Raw genomic sequence first — 18994 nt, 5'->3', positions numbered from 1 at the left:
CGTATTGGTTAATGTGACCAAAAACCTGTGAATTCACAACAACACGGCCACAGGAAATATCTAAAAACGGTTTCTATCAGTCTCATAAGCTTGTTTTAAATTTCAGATCTCATATCCAGGTAATTGTGACTTCTGTCCCTGCCACCAAAACAATGTCAGTAGCCACCAACATACATTCACACATCCCACTGGAGCTTATGTCTCAGCAAATGTCTGTTTCTTGACTGTGGGCAGGCCACGCACAAATGTTCAGCCTTCATTCATGAATACATAATTACCCAGAGAAATCAAAGACCATTAATAAGTGTGTAGTGGGCAACATAGACGCATCTCATTCACACAATAATTTCTCATTTATTGCACAATAATTCAAGACACTCACTTCCATCCCACAGACGTCAACATTTATGATTGATTGCTTAATGTACAAAACAGGATTTATTTTATTGTGTTGTGATTTTTAAAGAATAGAAGCAAGGCACGGAGATAGGAGGCTGCTGGTGGAGGTGTGTCTATAAAACAGACACTTCTAGATCTGTGGTCAAATGAGCACTGGAGGTCCCAAAGCAATTTTGTGCTCGAACTAAGCATGTAGGAGGTGCTGTCTCCCAGAATCATCTCACAGGCCCTGTCCCCTCCAGGACAAAGCTTCAATCCTCCCCGACTCTCCCAATGAAACCTTGAGAGAGGATTATCTGATTTTCCACCCTAAGATATCTGGCCATACAGACACTAAATATCTGTGGTGATCTTGCCGTCTTCAAGAAATAAATCTCATCATCCGTAGAACTATAATTGATTAGTTCCAGTGTCCTTGTAAAGTTTCATTTTAACAGAGCGTCTTCCACATTTAGTCCTGAATCCCATTTCCTGCACAGCCCAAGGGATTGAAATAATGGCAGGTAACTCATTAGGACACAGTTTTATAATATGTTACAGAAAAGCTTTTTAGGTGCTACTGTGTTTCCTTTACGCTCTACATATGAATTCAATTCATATGAAATATGGTGTTTCAATTACTAAGACAAAAATGGTATTCTAAAAGTATAGGAACAGAATAATTAAATTTTGAATCATTTCAATTATCTTTTTATAATCATGCATATAAAAATATTTTCATAGAACAAATGTGCCGTGTCACCCAATCCCATTGTAAACAAAAACAGCATCAGGAATGTGCTGCAGCCAAGGAAATTAAGAAAGATTTTGTCTGAAGTAATGGATAATCCCTGGGCGAATTGAATGCAAGATGGTCTGTCCGTAAGCAGTTTAACTTTGGCCTGTAATAAAACATATCAAGAAAGTGAGAATAGCCATCTGGATGTCAAATCTTGAGCTATTCTAATCCCATATTTCATCTTCCAGTCGCAGTATAATAAATCAAATCATGCAAATAAATAGATGCCTTAATCTAAACTTCGCTTTGCTTGTGGATTAAAGGCTTTCAGAGCCATTATGAGGAATTCTATACAATGTCCCTTTGCACTGGATGTCACTTTTATCATCAGCTTCATTACAGCTCTGTACAAACCCTGAATACACCGATATTCATGCAGCTCATCTACACTGTCACTCTTCAGTCAATGTTGTAGTAATCGCTTCATTGCTATGATTTGTGTAACAGGCACTGAGACTTCATCACACTAAAACCTCAGTATTATCTTTTCTACATTTATCAATGAACACTGTAAAAATGTTATAATCTTCATTTGTTAACAATTCATGCTGCTTTAAATTTCCAAATCAAATTAGCTTTACAAGTAATTTCATTTCAACTCATATTTTATATTGTTGTGAGTTGATGTGACATAAAAACAAGTTGATAACTTATTTCGTTATGAAATGAGTAATGTAAAAACCTAAAAAATTAATGATTTGAAAAACTATTTGATTATACTTAAAAATGAAGGCACTGGTAGTAAGTTTAGTATTATTTTTGGTTTTATTATGAACGACAGATACACATCTGACATGCTGTATTGACCGATCAACTTTTAGGAATTTTCTATTATATAATTTAAGATACTCCACACTGGGTGCAGTAATATGATGGTAATATCTCTGGTATTTGTCTTGAACAGGATGAGGTTCACTGGAGGGAGGGTCTAGCTGGGGACATAATTTATCATTTTAAAGCATAGATGCAGCATTCCAACTATATTTATGGAGGCCATGTCATGGATAAAACATATAGAAATCCCCTACATTTTGAGGTGGAACTCCGTCTCGCCTAGAAAATTGCTTTATCTTGTGACATCATCAGCATTCCTCTTAATATTTTAACATTTATGCCTGACATCTGAATATTCTTGTGGAAAAAATATTTGTCCTAATATTTTAAATCAAGTCCATTTCAGCACAGTGTAGTTCACCCAAAAATGAAAGTTCTGTCATCAATTACTCACCCTCTTGTCAACCTGTATGATTTTCTTTCTTCTGCAGAACACATAAGAAGATATTTTGAAGATATTTTATATTTTGAATGTTGGTAACAGAACGTTTCGGTGCGTAACTGATGATAGAATTTCATTTTTGGGTGAATATAAATAAAATGTCTCAATAAAATGCAGTAGGCAGTTTAATGTTCACACTCTTTTTTGTGTTTTGTTTACATGTGTTGCCAGGAAAGTTTGATATACTCCCCTCAACATAGTGCTCTGTGATGTCGTCTAGTTAGAAGTACCAAGAAGTGCCTTATTATACCATCCTGTCATTCACTATTCAGATGGCACAGTAGGTTGGGGAGTCAATTCTAGTCACATTGTGAAAAACAACACACTCCATCCGAACCAGACACGCAGCAATGCTCCCAGTGATGATATACATTTCCCTTTTGTGTTTTTAACCCGCAACCCACAGCTGGAGGTGACATTCACAGGTTAGACAGAACAACAGATTCTGGATTGAATCTCCCGGCACAAGACATTTACAGTGCAGTCACGAGATAGGAAAGTTGAGTTCTCAGGAAATGGCAGATTTTTTTTAGAAATGCTCAGCGGTCAGCCTCTTTGTTACTCCCTGGCCGTGTGACATTTACCATCAAAATGACAGAACAGAATCTATCGGGTGAATAATGGTGTCTGTTGAGATGGGTAGCATCATAGGCAGGACAGAAGATGGACTAGCGAGGGACTAAATTGTTTAAAGACTCCCATATGCCATCTAAATATGAAGAAACAACCAAGTACCAAAACTCGCTCCAGCAGCGTTGGCACAACCAATGGTTTGAGTTTGGGGTGGAGTTATCTGCTTGTTAAACAATGGAAGACAAAGAAGGTTCGGAAAAGCTGTTAGAAGACAATCATTACTTTTTGCAATTCAGTAACGCAAATGGTGCAGAAATAGCACACTTCACAGTTTTAAAGATGCCTTTCTGCACACGGATGCATTTGACAGAGATTGTGACTGTGTTTACGTGACTCACCGATTCAAGCTGTTGAAAGACCTCAGTAATGTTCCAGACATCGGGAGCGATCTGCATCGCCCATGGTCACACTCTCCAAACCTCAGGATAGAGAGCAGCTGGACACCACGCCTAATGGATTCTGTGCTGCGGCACGATCACAGCTCCCCTGCTGCTCTCCAGATGCTCTGATCTACACATGAAGGTCATCAATCAATCTGTAAGGACATTGAGTGAAGAATGAGACTAATGAGCTCGGGGGACCACTGAACCTCTCGCCCTCTCTCTCATTCTTTATTCATTCGATTCAGGGGCAAAGTTATTGTGAATTTGCAAGTTTTCCTCACAAATTAGAAAATTACTTTCAGTGTGAAAAGCAAATCACTTGAAATATCAATGCAGCTAACCATATGCGTTTCAGTAGCAAGACAGCTACGTTAAAATAGCAAAACTGACAAACATCAAAATATCTCTGTAAGTTTGTAAATGCAGCAATGCAAAATTGTGAAAAGCACGAAATAAATATGATTTAAATTGAAATGACCACAAACGTTAGAAAAATATAAAATTACCACAAATTACTTGGTTACACTTTACATTAAGGTTGCATTTGTTAAAGGAGTAGTTCACCTTCAAAATTAAAATTCTGTCTTCATTTACATGCCCTCTTATCATTTCAAACCTGTAAGACTTTCTTTCTTCTGCAGAACACAAAAGAAGATATTTTGAAAAATGTAATAGATTCACTTCTATTGTAACCAATGCAAGTGAATGGGGGGCTGTTAACAACATTCATTAAAATATCTTCTTCTGTGTTCTGCGGAAGAAAGAAAGTCATACAGGTTTGAAGAGGGTGAGTAAATGATGACAGAATTTTGAAGGTGAACTATTCCTTTGATAGTTAGTTAATGATTTTACTAATGTTACTGAACAATTTAGTTTTTTAGCATTTATTAATCTTTGTTGATGTTAGTTAATGCAAAAATAATTGTTCATGTGTGTTCATTGTGCAACTTTATGCTTGCATTAAATTTAAATGTATTAATAAATGCTGAAAATAACATGAACTACGATAAATAAATGCTGTAGAAGTATTATTCATTGTTAGTTCATTGTAACTTATATTAACAAATACAACCTTATTGTAAAAGTTACTAATTACTTTTAGTTTTTCATTCACATTAATGTTATAAAAATATAAAAGATAACAATGTCTAAAATATAAAAGTAATAATTAATCAAAATGAATGAATAAAAAATGAAATGAAAACCCTTGCAATGTGCTGTCATTCGACACAAAAGATAACAATTATAAAACAGCCATAATAAATTTAACATCGCTTTATGAACTATTAATATATATATATATTAATATAATCTCCTTGAAATTATGGAAGTTTCTATCTGACATCTTCATCAAAATTGAGTTATTCTTATTCTGTGACTTATTTACATTATGTGATGTCTTTTCTTCACATTGTGTACATTTTGAAACTTTATAATTCCAAGGTGACGATGCTTGAACTACATCACATTAACTTTAGCAAAATCCAGGGCGCTACAATTAAACCAAAACAATACACGAACAATAAAAGCCTAACCAAAATTAACAGTCACAAAATAAAAAGTAACAAAAACTGATGAAATGACATTGAAAACGAAACAGTAATTAAAAAAATGTAACAACCCTGTTAGCTTGAATTGTGGTAATATTTCCACAGTCTGCAGCTTGCCAACTACGGTTTCAAAGTAGCTTCCTCAACACTGTTTGCCGTTACGACTGGTGAAGATGTTACATTCTTTGCAGCGCCTGTGAATTATACAATACACAAACACCAACGCGACTGGATTAGATTCTTTTCATGTTAGAAAGTGCAGAGCTGCGCAAGACCTGATTGAACATCACAGTGGCCATCTACCTGCCTGCAGGGAGCGGAGACAGAAATCCACCCACCTCTCTCTGCAGGCCTGGCACCACAGGGCAGTCGAATGATAAAGAGAAACACGCTTATTTTCCACATCCTGGTGTCAGTCATCGGCGACTGAACTCTGCTTTCAACACACGGTTCAGAGGATAAAGCTCAGCGCTTCAGGTGTGTTTACAGTGGACTGGATCTTCTAATGCGAGGAGATGAAGAACCTCCAGGCAGGATAGGTGCTGACAGCATCTTCTTCTCTGTTTGTTCTCTTCAGGGGTGCTGTGGCACTGGGGCGGAGGAGCTCGATGGGGCCTTCCTCTGGGTCTCGTGTCTGACTGTCAGAATCTTTGAGATGGAGTCAATAGATCTCACCGGACCGGGATCCGTAACCCCTTCAGGCAAGATACATTAATTCAGAGCGTTTATTTTACAGGCCCTCCTTTAGGTAAAGAAAGCATTCGTCTGGATATGATTAAAATTCAGAACCATGGCTTACCTCAGTCCTCATATTTAAAATGCACCCTTTGTTATTACTGGGAAAGGAGCTGCACCGCAAGTCTTTTCAGTTGATCTTGCTGGAAACGCTTTTATCAGATAATAACCAGATAGTGAGTCATTTGAGAGCACAGCAGTCGTACACGCAATCCTTTAATATGAAGCAGTACAAAGAAAATGTCTTACGCGATCGAAACATTTTAAAAGCACATCCTGGAAACGAGGGAATAGAAAAAAAGAGTTAAGATGTAATGAAAACACGTTTTTATTTCCAATTCAGACTTATAAGGTATTGAGTGAAAAGAGTATTTTGTTGTAGCCTATACTAAACATGCTAAAAACAACACATTCTTATAGGAATTCGTAGCTATTTTAGTAATTCGTATGAATTCGTACAATCTTGATCTTACTTTTTAGTACTATTTGCTTTCGCGCCACTGACTGAGGGGATTCAGTATGACATTTTTCTATTAATCACATGTTTTTGGATGATTCACATCATACAAATTTATACGAATTAGCCAGTTCGTAAAATAGTTACGAATTCCCGTGAGATCAGGTTGGCTTAACACAAACACAGATCGTCGGGACAAATTTGTCCCCACACTCACATTTTGTCTGTGATAAAATGTTCTATTTTTACATATCGCTGCTGTCCTTTTGAAACCTTGTATCTCCATATTTCTTGATTTTAAATTTTTTACCATAAATCATCATTATTAGTCACCCTTTATGTTTGTCACTGGGTTTTGTAAATCGTTTCTGGAAAAGTTGTTTCCCTTCCCTGAAAAACAGCAAATTTGCACATATGAGGTTTCAGAAAGACATATACAATGTTCATGATTCAACAGTATATTTTCATTTAAGTTTTGTTTCCAAAAGGAGCCCCGCCCCGCACAGGTTTACGAGCTAACCACACGTTAATCCACACGGAGACGCGTTTAGCTGTATATGTAAAGATTTTGTATCGTATCGGCGTTTCATCCACACGGATCCGGCGTTTTGGGAGCCTGAAACGGCAATTTTTTTAATGGATAAATCTGAAAACGCCACCGTTGTGTTTTCGTGTGTACAGCCAATACGTATATTTTTTGAAACTTTGACGTCGTCACCCCAGCACGCAAACTTTATGCGCATGCTCCAAGTGGTCTTCTTCGTTTTTAGTGCATCTCTGTGACAGAATTACAGCGACACTTACTGATTTGACATTTATACATCGTTTTGAGTAGGTTTAGCGGTGAAAAGGGAAAAAAAGATAGGATAGGGCTTCATGTGGATGTGGCCTAAATGAACCATGACACCTTTTTAAGGAAAAGTAATAGCATCCTAGTCTAGTTTTTGTGAGCGTCTCTACAGAATAACAGCCAGCGCACACCAGCAATTGAGTTTGCGCATCATTACATCCCACCTTTTAAAACAGTGACAGCCCAAACGCCAAAATGTTCATTAGACAGAGTGAAGATAAACAGATTTGAAGTGATTCCCCGCGTAAAAGCACTTAATTCTGGGACAGACCTTGATGGATGCCAGAGAAACTGTCCTTTGATTGCCTGGTTTGCCGACTCTTTTGAGACACCGGGCAACAATTCTCCTCCAGACGATTTTCTTCTTCTCAACAACCAACTGAAGGGGCGTGACAGACTTAGCCCCCACCGACAGCAAACCATTCTCTGCAACACAGAGCCAGAATTACTGTTAAATGGCCCTCTTCAAAGACAAGCCCTCCCAGGTGTGTGCGACGCGCAGATCCTGATTATTGTTCAGCTCTCGTCCTCACAATTGCCACAGCTAGACGAGGTGAACAGCCTTTATTAACACCTCTGTCGATCGGCCCCATCAAAGCTGGGGCCCCGGTGGCTAATTCCAGATAGATCGGCAGTAATTTGTTAACGGTGACTTGATAGCGAAGTGGCAGGAGAGGCAGTCGTCACGGCGATAGCTCTGTGTTTTAGCCCACCCGGCCTTTCTTCAGTCCACATCAATTGGCAATCTGCTCTGCAGGGTTCGAAGGCCCCATTTTGTACAACGTAATGGCTCTTGATCCAAGCACTGCAATCACCCCCCTCTTCTAAACTGCCTTTCGCTCACTTTGATTTCCGGTCGTCTGGTTCGTGCTGGGGCTTGGCTTTTCAACTCATATTTTCCCCTCCATAAGTCAACTTTAGCGAACCTGCCCTGCTGTTTATTGCCAGCGCCGGCGATGTTGTTGATGATGATGTTGTTGCAATCAATAGCAAAGCATGTGCAGCTCGTTGCTTCATTGCCGAGAAATCACCGACGTGAGCTGCGTGCAACATTAATCATCTCATATGCAAGAGTGGGAGCAGAGATGAAGAAAAACTGTGCCAAGTGGGAAACCATATAATGATCGAAATAGGTTTTGCCTCTTTGGTTTTAATGGCGCATATGCCTAATATGCAGTAGATATGCGCTCATAAGAGTGAATACATCTGCATGTCAGTGTGTAGCTCAACAAACGTCCTTTTCTAATGAAGTACTGTGAAACAAATTGGAACCGCTTGACTGCATTTTTCATTATGAAGTCTGGTAATTAGTTCAGTCCTTTGAGGGTTGCATAGCACAGACATACATGATTCACTCCCATCATGCAATGTGTAATTTTACTATAAAACTGTGCGATGTCAACCAAGCATTTCGAAGACGTCTTTTAACGTTTGAAAACTGGGCATTCATAGCTTTCAGTTCCGCTTTTACCGAAAACAGATTGCAAAATGATCCAACATGACAGGCTCTGGGTGTCTGTTTTTCTCCACAATAGGTGCAAAGAGATTTAATGACAGTGGGAATGGAGGAGTTGGCCACTAATGTATCTGCACAGCAGGCTATTGTAACAACAAGGCAAATAGCTCTCCGGTGAGGAGCCAAGGGTCATTGCACACATTTCGTGGTTATTTCAAACATGCACACACAGGTTTGCACCGAGTGTCGTCTCTTTTGGTCTTAATGCTGAGACGGTGATTGCTGCGCTCCGGAGACTCTGGAGAGCAGTTTCATGCTACCGTAAATCCTGGCTCATGCTGAAAGTTAAGCAGTCTGGAGAGCAATATGGGCAGTGACAGGATCAGGTCCCGGTTTAGCCAACGGTCATCTTGCTTGCTCTCAGCATATACAGTAATAAAGTAAGGCAGAGATTCAGGGCTTTGACCAGCACTACTGACCAGCTTACTGAGCACAAAAAGAGCACAGAGGCTCACCGAAACGGAGAGATTTTCCACCCACCAATCGCTTTCGAATTATTCCACTTTCCCTTTTATACTGATGGAGCAAGACTGCCTGTAAATGTTGTTTTTATACTGCAATCATTTTAATGGGTCATAAATGGTCAAATGCTCTAAGCAATATGGAGGACATTTGCTCTAGGGACCTTAATGTTGAACGCAATCCCCAAACTGTGATTTTTTTGTTCACCGGTCGACGTGGACAGCGAAAATCACAGCACTTCAATCCAGAGGCCATTTTATGTTGGCCTTGGTGATGCAAGACACAAAATGGACCCTGGCTATTGAGAAGTGTGCAGGCAAGTCAAGCATTAGTGTGCAGAACTTCAAATGGCATCCCTGGTGAGAGATTGAGTTGACAAGCTCTCCATCACAGTATGCCTCTATCGTTCAGCACACTTTAATTGTTCCATGCCTCAGTTCGTTAAATGAGCATTCCAGCTAAGTGACTCCAGAATAGTTTATCATGAGAGAGGGTATGAATATTGCATGGCTGCTTTCTGCTTTTTAGGTCCTATTAGCATAATGACTCTTCGCGTTGCGCCGCGGCTTTTTCAGACGGAGGATCAGCTAGTCCAAGGACAGAAAGACTTTGGCCTTTGGTGGGTTTATTGGAGGGGTTAATTGCTTTAGCAGTGGCGGTTGACTCCCGCAAGGCTGCTGAACTGTTCTTAATAATAATAAGTTTCATTTGTTTTGCCTTTTTTTGCAGTTTGTTAACCCCTTGAGCATATTTCTTTGGCTGTTTTTCGTTTTCACATGCAGTCGGAGCCACTGAACATTATTGAGCCTCTCATTCTTTCATTTATTTAAATGAAATTCCTTGAAATTTCACCTCTAAATAATAACACACAAGAGCGTTATGGAAGTCTCTCGCGTGATGAAAGCACTAGCAGAAGAGATTAGGGAAGCCATTAGAAATGGTAATTTCTTACAGGATTGAATGCAGTATTCACACAAAAGACGCAGAACGAAGCAGTCGCTGTTCTGGAGATTGCATGTTGCTGCTGGTTATTGTGGAGCCAAAGTCAAAGAGAAGTAGATCTCTTTAAACAACAATACATTTTACAAACGCGATCGATATGAAAAGTGCCTGCGTTCTGATGCGTTGACTCGAGTTGTGAAATGACAAAGCAGCAGGTAGTTTGAATGGAACCCTGTCTTTACCCTGGAAGTATAGAGAGATTTGTTTTCCATTGTGTTTATGAAAGTAGAGGATCGTAAAACCCTTCGGTCCTGCCAACGCAAATGTTTATGTTAAATGCATTCTGCAGTCATGTAGCTCGTGAATGTTGTTTTTTGCTAATTTTGTACACGAAAAAAAGAATATAGGAGAATTGATGATGTGTAGCTGAATATGCAGTTTGTCAGTAATAAAATTAGGAAGCACTTCCATTAGATTGCATTATGCTAATTTTATGCCACTACAGGCAAAATCAAAGCGATGCCTTTTCAAATCTCATCTGCGCCGTTAATGGAAATTGAGAAATTTTCCTTTCAGACAAGCTCTTGGAGAACAAATGGACCAAGAGGTCTTAAATTCAACACAACCTATGGCAAGTCGATGCAAGCATTCATTCAGATTTCACAAGCACTTTAAATATAATCCTTTTTTTAAAAGACTAAAGCAACTGAAATTCCCAAAAGAGAAGTTTAGTCGTGTCTCACCATGCAAGTCGAAAGATCAGTGTGTATACAGTGTAAAGTCTAATTTTGGCAGTAAGGTAGTTCATTCAAAGAAAATTGAATATGGTCTCCGCTGCAAACAAGACTCTCCTGGTCACTTAATTGGTCAGGAAACGTATTTTTCCTCTTAATAATACAATCATGAATAGAGAATTCACATGCTGTTGTGTTTTTAGCTGAATGAGTCCAGCCTTAATGCAAACAACAGTGCTGTAAATTGTTCCAGGAAGCACTAAAACAGTATTCTGATGAATGTGATTGCTCACAGGGGGGATTCAGAAACCACCTCTTGCCTAACAAAACACTCGGGTGACCTTTTAAATCCATCGTACCACTGTGAACAGTATATAGCAGGCAATGATTCATCACGCATGCAGAAAAACGGCCTTTCAGAAATGGGATTTTCATAGGGAGGGGGATAAAAACATTCCACGCCCGGCTAAATGGTTCAAGGACTGCCATAACACAAATAACATTCAATCAACCACAATATTTTCATGGAGAGCAACATTAATTTTCCTCAATGCAACATCAATATGCAATTCAGAACAGGGTGCAGACCATGTTGTCGGATGAATTCTGTCACATGACCAATTTAACCATGATGTGGTCACATGGAGGACGGAGGTCTACATCTTATCGCTCGGCTTTTAGAAGCATCTCATAGGACAACGCAGCCTCGGTAAAAACAGCACTTACACAATGAATGACAGGGGTTGCTAAAGCTCATCTCGTCTTAATATCAGTTCTCCCATAAGGCTTGGAAACACTTCACACGTTTTTCTGAAGTAATCCATATATGGACACATGGGGGATTAACATTGCACATCTCAGACTTTAATGCACTCAAACATACAGAAAACAAAAGAGCCAATTTCATTTCATGACGTTTATTGATGAACTAGAAAATACTGAGATACTAAAAGAATCGAAAAACACTGATAATGCTGGTTGTGTGTGTAAAAAAATACAAATCATATCCCATCAAGTTTACGCACAAGTCAACAGCAATCATTAATGTCAGTTTAATTAAAAAAAATTTTTTTTTTACAAGATTAAATGTGTACAAAGTATATCCATACTTATCTCCCCCTCTCATAAAAGGATCATTTACAAAACCTTGATGCTTTAAAATTTCAAATAATAATTTCAAAACTATAATTTTTCATCTTTTTTCATCAAAACAGGACCTTACCGATGCTGAAGGAACAGCAGATGAAGACCAGTGAAGGACCAGCCTCCAGTCCACACTAACTTTCTCTCATCTCCCACATTCATGTACACACTCCTTCCCTCACTAGCAGCTACCTCACAGAATCCAAATTCAGCAGTATTGCACATTAAGCATGGAGGGCCATTGTTCTGAGAGGGGGAATGTCATAAAGAAAACAAAAAAGTAAAAGGTTGAACAGAATCATGCAAACAACAGTGAAGTCTATTTAGCTTCTATTCGGCTATACACCGTTTTCTGTAATATGCCAGTTAAACCTTAAACATCATAAGACACTCAAACAGACCCTGGACAAGAAGCAGAGTACATCACCAATTCAATCCACGTGTGCTACCAGCAGAGGTCACCGTAAGGGGAAAAAGGATGGACTCGTATCTCCGTTCACTTTACACTACACATCACAATAAGCAAAATATACTTTTTCTGCCGATTGCTCTATTATTTTTCCAAGAAGCATATATGCCATTTCTAAAACATGCAGACAAAAATACTCTAAAAGTGCTTTACAGCTTGACTCAAGCTCGGAGTAAACGCTCTTTTCAGGGGCACTTAAATTGGTTTAACTGGTTAAACAGGCAACACAAAATAAATTCAAAGATTGTGTCGATTCACTTATGCGTTGCATTAGATTTCCTGTGCATTTTAGAATCATTTGGCATGTGAATTAGCTTGGGTGTGTGGACAATTCTCAACCAAATTAGGTGACTTAGAAAAACAGTCGGAATAGGCTGAATACACCTTTAAACCCCAAGACCAAACACTCGAAACATTAAAAATACAACCTATTGAATATCAACAAGAAAAATCATCTCTTTAAGAGAGATTGGGCAATGTTATTTGAACGGTACATGAATAAAAAACAATTTCGACATTTATCGTTATCGCCGTACGTAATAGTGTCAACACGTTTCTACAATATAAAGGAATTTGGAAATACTGAGTAGGCCAAAAATGTTCCAAACGTTCAGACCGGAAGTCTCTAGTGTCTGTACGCTTCTAGATCTCTCCAGCCTCCCTCCAAAAACGGGGAAAACATAAAAACAACAGAAAGAATCAGGAAGTATCCTACATTCACAGAGACAGAGGAGTATTCGTGGCAATAGACGTAAAATAGCAATGATCATATTTTTCATGAGTTTAAAAAGTATCATGAAATGCTGAACCAAAGTAGGAGGTAGAAAGAAAATTGAAGCTACAAAACTTGGCTAGAAATAAACAGAAAAGTAAACATACAGAGAACAAGGCAACTGCAGAAATCAATTGGAGCCACATGTCATGAATACCAATGTAAGCATACAACTTAAAAAAAAAAAAAACATTCAAATTTTTTTGCGTAACCAAAAACCCTAAACATTTGACTAACACATCTTGAAAAGACATTCATACCTCCTCTGAAGCATTTAAATGAGGCACAACCGAAGTCACAATTAAGGAAAATAACACATTTTCTAGGCTGAACAACAGGGTGTTGGGCACATAATGATGCCACAAATCAAATACATTTGACTGGTCTTGATTAGAGAAGCAGCGAATACGTAGTCTGGTCCTAACAGCACTCTTTCGAGCGATGGCACTTTCTTGGGAACACAATATCAATCAGCGGGACATATTTTCAAAGACAATATTCTTTGATTTTGCCAGCATGTGGCAGCTTTTAGGGACCAAGGTTAAGGCTATTAAGGCCATGAACCAGAAAAATCCTGCCATAAAAGTTGAGATCGAGAGAACACAGGAAGGCATGACGGCTTTCAACTGTGGTATATACAGATAACGCTTGTGCCTCCACTCTGATTCGCTCTGCCATTAGTTTACTCTAAGAAAGTGCTTTCATGCATGAGATGTAATTGCTTTCTGTGGGGAAGAGTGGGGGGATAGTTCTACAAAAGTGGGAAAAGTCAAGTAAAATAGACACGGCCTGATTATATGGTGCTTTAAAATTCTCCATCTCTCAGTGACCCTGAGACACAATGAGAGAAGATTTAGAGTCCACCTGCAATGGGATTGTCAAAATGTCTGTCCCATGTAAGACTAAGGGGCAGAATTGAAGTGCTTTCTGTTGTAAAAATGCATTATGGGAAAACTGGCTCTGAACACTGTCAAATCCCACAAAACTATCTGTCCTGTAATAGTAGCATTGATATCAAGATAACATTACATTACGTTGTCGTCAATGTAGTGGGCATCTGAGATAGGTTCCAGTAACGTCTTACAAGATCTTTACTCTAAACCTAGTTCCTGATACTTGTATTTGAAATTTTATTCACAGTTTATTAAAGCTTCTTTTATCTTTTGCTTCTTTAAAAAAATTACTGTCACATAAATCTATGGTACAAGAAAATAAAATATATTTGTCCGTATCGTATATAGCTTGTATGCATGTATTTACAAATGGGTCACAACTTCAGAATCGGTTCTGTCCAAGTAGAGCCCTTGACTCATATAAAGAAACCGCCTCGGTGGTGAGCAAAGACGACTCGCATAAATATTATCATAGGTCTTTTGGTCTGCTTAGCGGAAAAGTGACTCACACTTTCCTGTTAATAAACAGTCCTCGAAGGCTCGTAGACCACAGTTCTGTCCTTGGGTTGTGAAGCGGGGGGAGATGTTTCTTTTAAGTACTCCTCGCGCAGGCCAACACGTTACATATAGCGTTATATTATCTTTCCAATTTCATAAGCCATCCCCGTCCCTTGAAGTTCTGGCAGGGTTTTACTAGCGACAGCTCCCTGGACGGATAGGAACGGCAAGTGTGACATGGGCCTGTCAGGTTAAATTACTCTTTCCGGACGCTGGCCCAAGGGCAGAGGAAGCTGGTTCTATGCAGGTCCTCTCACCCTGCACAATGAGTCCCGTAGAAATGGTGTCACCTCCATTCCAGGCGCACCGGTGACGGGTGGGACAAAAGAACACTGCAGTACTGATGCAATTGACCTTTCTGACACGTTTTCACTTTGTTTGACACATTCTCGCTTCAGCTTGGAGATTCTTCAAGTCGAAGGACCATCACAGTTCGTCCACCACAATCAGGTCAGTGGATCAAAACAACGCATACACAAGGTGCTCCAGGTCAAACACAATTGCGATATACGTATAGTTACAATACAATACTGAGCGATTTCCATGAAAACCTTGTGTTTGAAATGACGTGCAATCAAACGGACCCTCCAACATATTTATCTCGGTCAGAGTTTCTTCTAGTTGGGCTTTGAGTAAAGCCAGTACAACTGTCTAGCTCTTGTATCCGATTTCACTCCTTTTGCTCCACACGTCTCATTTGTTTCTCAGCAGATGACAGGAACACCATCTGTGTTGAATATCATTCCAGTGGTGGGTTCATACGTGCCTGCCAGGTAGTAGAGATCCTCGCTGTCCTGGTACTTCTTAGTTTTAATCATCTGTTCATACTGCTCAAGACTAACCACCAGACATTTGTGAGAAATGGTCTGAACGTCATTTTCGTCAATGTGAGAGGACTGGTACAGAGCCCGCTAAAAAGAAAAGAATACATAGATTATATCTTTGTTTATAGAGATGATCATATGATTTATCGGCTCGGTCTTCTAACCTCCATGAAGTCTTTCCTCTGGTTGGAAGCCTGCAGAACAGTAGGAAGACTTTGGCCAGACATCTGATCCCAGTTCTGCCAAACAAAATTGGAGCAGTTATAAACCTCATGTCAAGCAAGACCGGAATTTACAGTGTACTTTCAAGCCTAAAAAGCGTGTTCTTATTTTCGGACGAAAGGGAATTTAACCTTTTTGTCATGAAGTTTCTTTCCCGGGTTGGTTTCCTCTGGATGATAGAACCATTTGACACGGACCACCATGTTGTTTCCCCAGGACTCCCACATGCTCTGGATGTGTCCGATGAAGGGAAGGTTGGGTCGTCCAGCAGACAGGAACACGGCGCAGTCGCCGATACAAATCATTTCCTTCCCACGCATTATGGCTTTGTAAAAAAGCTTCTTTGCTTTTCCTTTCATTCCTCGTCTCTGTTAAACATTCGAGAAAGTAAATTCAACACGGTGAAACTAAAAACGCATGATAACTCACTGGCATCTGCCCATGTTGGCTTTTATACAACCCTAAACTCACCTGAGTGGGCTTTCCAAACCACTTCCACAACTGTCTGGCAGGAAGAAAAGCTGAAATCTTGGGTCTGTTCTCTACAGATGGTAGTCTTTGTCTTTTCGCCAGCTCCTTGGTTGTTGGGAGGTGGATTCCTTCTCGTTTTTTGGGACGGCCAACACCCTGCTTCAACTTCTGGGGCTTTTGCTGCTGGTGCTCTGTTGTAGATGCCTGCTGCTTCTCAAGTTTCTGGAGGTTAGCTGGAGGCCCCGATTTGGCACTTATCTTCTCCTCTTCGTCTTTAGGTGGTGTCTGTTCTGCAGGAGACGATTGGGATGCTGCCACTGGTTCTTCGTCGGAGCTGCAGGAGGATTCCTCATCACTGGTGGTAGACGATGTTGAAGATGAAGAGGAGGATCCGGCTGAGGATGAGGAGCTGCTGGTGGATGAGCTGGAGGAGGTGAAGCTTGATGCACGTGAGCTGTTGGAGCTGGTGGAGTCTGGTTTGGGCTTCTTGTCCTGGGAGGTCCCTCGCTCCTCTTCTCCTTCCGACTCTGAGCTGCTGCTGCTACTGCTACTACAGTTGTGACACTCCGTTCCCTTCTCAGAAGTGCCATTCACCTTTATCAGACCCTCGCTGCCCAGCTTACGGACGCTGTAGGTGGATGCGCTCTCGGAGAGATCAACATCAACTGGCTTGGTTTTAGATTTCAGGGTTTTGTCAGGAGCTCCAGGAGCGGACACTGTAGTGTAGCCAACACCCATCACAGACTTATTGTCTCTTTTGGAGAGGTTTTGGCCTTCCATCATCATCAAGGCTTTGGTCTTCTTCGTCTTGGGTGACATGACTCCTTCATGGTCAAGCTTGATAAGAATCTCCGTCTGAGGTTGCTTGCGCTGCATTTTTAGCCCAAAACCTGACGTCTCCTCCTCAGCCTTTCGCAAGCGCTTGACTGGCTTTTCTTTCCCGGCGGGACTTTCCGTTTCATTGTTGGATATAAAGGAGGCCACAGAAATACAGGGCTCATTATAGAGATCCACAGAAAGAACTTTTCCGTAGAGCAGCGGAGAGTACACAGACAGCGGCTGTGAACGTACTTTGGCTGGGGGCTTGATTCCAGCGGTTTTCTTCTGGCTTTCATTAGATACGGGGATGGAGGAGCTAGCTGTGCCGACTTGCTTAATTTTACTACCTGGCCGAAGGCTGCTTTTCTGGCTGGACAGGGGCCTCTCAGGGACCTGTGTTGGGGCCGGTGTGTCAGTCTTTTCATGCTCGTTTGGAGCGACTTCAGGCTCTGGAAGCAGCACAGGAGGGAAGGTTTTAATATGCCAGACCAAACACACTTACCTACATAAAAATGCTGGAAGGCTAAAACCTGTTCCTGTTCTGGCGGTAAGCTGTTTCCAACCATAGGAAAGTGATTTAAAATCTATGAAACCACCAATCCGATTCACTTTCGCAAGATCACATTTCACATCGCACTAACACCGGTTCTGACTGATTGAGGATTCATTTGATCCAAATCAATAACCAAGTTTACAGAAACTACCTCTGTTCTTTACCTTTATAAACTTTATCGAGGGGGTTGGTTTAAGGAGTGGAAATTACCAGGCTTGGGTTTGGGTTTCCTTCCTCGACCTCTACTTTTTGGAGCGGTCTCCTCTATGCTTTTTGGAGGTGTCTCTTTTCCCTCAGGTACATCCTTACTACACTTCCTTCCTCGTCTTTTGGTGCTGGCCACAAGGAGGGCAGGGGATGGTTCGGCACCTGTTTTTAGGCACACAAATTCAGTTTAGAAAACGCCAAACAGACCATTTTTAGCATTTCACAACCTGTATGTTATGTGCAGGAAAAAATGAAGTAACTAAAATGAAAATAAATCAAATTGAGCAATCTCTTGGCAGATTTCCATGCGAAAACATTTTCACAGTCCTACGCACATTAATATTTACCCAGCCCTCTTAAAAATTACACACAAAAACACTCGAACCTCTTTAAATCATATGCGATTCGCTGGAAAATGGTGGAGAAACACCTCTTACCCACTCCAAGCTCCAAGAGCAAAACCAAACAAAATCCCTGGCTGCATGGACTCCAACTCAAACAGAGTACATACGGGCTGTTTATATAACTTGGACACTTGGTAAGCTTTCATGCACTCTGTCTTAATGTTTACTCCCTACTTCATTGAATACTCACACTGAATCTTGTAGTCCGGTGGTAGCAGCCTAATATGCGAGAGTGGGATTCGGCCAGTGTCTCCATCATCGAACTCCACCGTAATCAAGTCGTCCACTTCTTCCACGTCAGCACTCCCTGGAGGAACATAACAGGGTTGAAGATTGATGCAAAAGCATGCGGATCACCTCAACTTTCAATTTCCACTGATACCGCTGCGCAAACAGCCGTCAAAAATGAACGACGGCATATTCTCAGCGGTACAGTAGCGGCTGTGGGGATTCATACAGGGCCTTTTCATTCTCATTGGTTGACAGCAGCAGTAGCACCGACCTCCCTTTAAGAGTTTTTTTAAAAAGCCTCCAAGCTCCCTCCCTTCCCTAGCAGGAGGGAAAATAAATCATAATAGAGAGAGCTGCGCACGTAGCTAACCACATCATTCTTCATTTCCCGGCCCAGTTTATCTGGCAGTGCTTATGGGCTTGGCTAAAAGATTTAGATGAAAGGATATGAAACAAGCTTGTGCTCTCAATGGGTCTCTTACTGCAGCTCTTCGTGGAGGATAGTGGATGTTTGTATGCATGTTTCCACTTGAGAAATGCAAGCGCAGTAAAACAGTATGCGTTAGTCAGTGGAAGGCCTTACCTCTGACAACCGTGCCAGGGTAGAGACAACGGTACTGCTGGCTCCAATAGGCTGCGATTCTGGTCCCCTGGGGAAGGTATCTGACCGAGGGGGGTTTCACATCAATAATCTGTAGGACAGAGGTAGCATG

The 18994-nt window shown here is 40.6% G+C and overlaps 1 protein-coding gene across 6 annotated transcripts in view; it reads right to left on the bottom strand.

Moving 5' to 3' along the window:
• Positions 1-11596: 11596 nt before the first annotated feature.
• Positions 11597-18994, bottom strand: part of tnrc18 (trinucleotide repeat containing 18) — a 54916-nt gene continuing 47518 nt past the window's right edge. For 3 of the 6 annotated variants that reach the window (XM_057346637.1, XM_057346639.1, XM_057346638.1), the window contains exons 25-31: positions 18865-18973; positions 18241-18357; positions 17650-17808; positions 16068-17335; positions 15728-15964; positions 15539-15613; positions 11597-15461 (exon numbers count right to left, since the gene is read on the bottom strand). In XM_057346637.1, the coding sequence (XP_057202620.1) occupies positions 15255-15461; positions 15539-15613; positions 15728-15964; positions 16068-17335; positions 17650-17808; positions 18241-18357; positions 18865-18973 (2172 nt within the window). In that variant the 3' untranslated portion in view covers positions 11597-15254. The remainder of the gene's footprint in view (positions 15462-15538; positions 15614-15727; positions 15965-16067; positions 17336-17649; positions 17809-18240; positions 18358-18864; positions 18974-18994) is intronic. The other 3 variants (XM_057346640.1, XM_057346642.1, XM_057346641.1) reach the window with 1 other exon arrangement.

This window comes from Triplophysa rosa, linkage group LG11 (assembly GCF_024868665.1).
Source record: "Triplophysa rosa linkage group LG11, Trosa_1v2, whole genome shotgun sequence".
NCBI lineage: Eukaryota > Metazoa > Chordata > Actinopteri > Cypriniformes > Nemacheilidae > Triplophysa > Triplophysa rosa.
The sequence above is the reverse complement of the archived record's forward strand: the minus strand, read 5'-3'. Positions and strand labels throughout refer to the sequence as shown.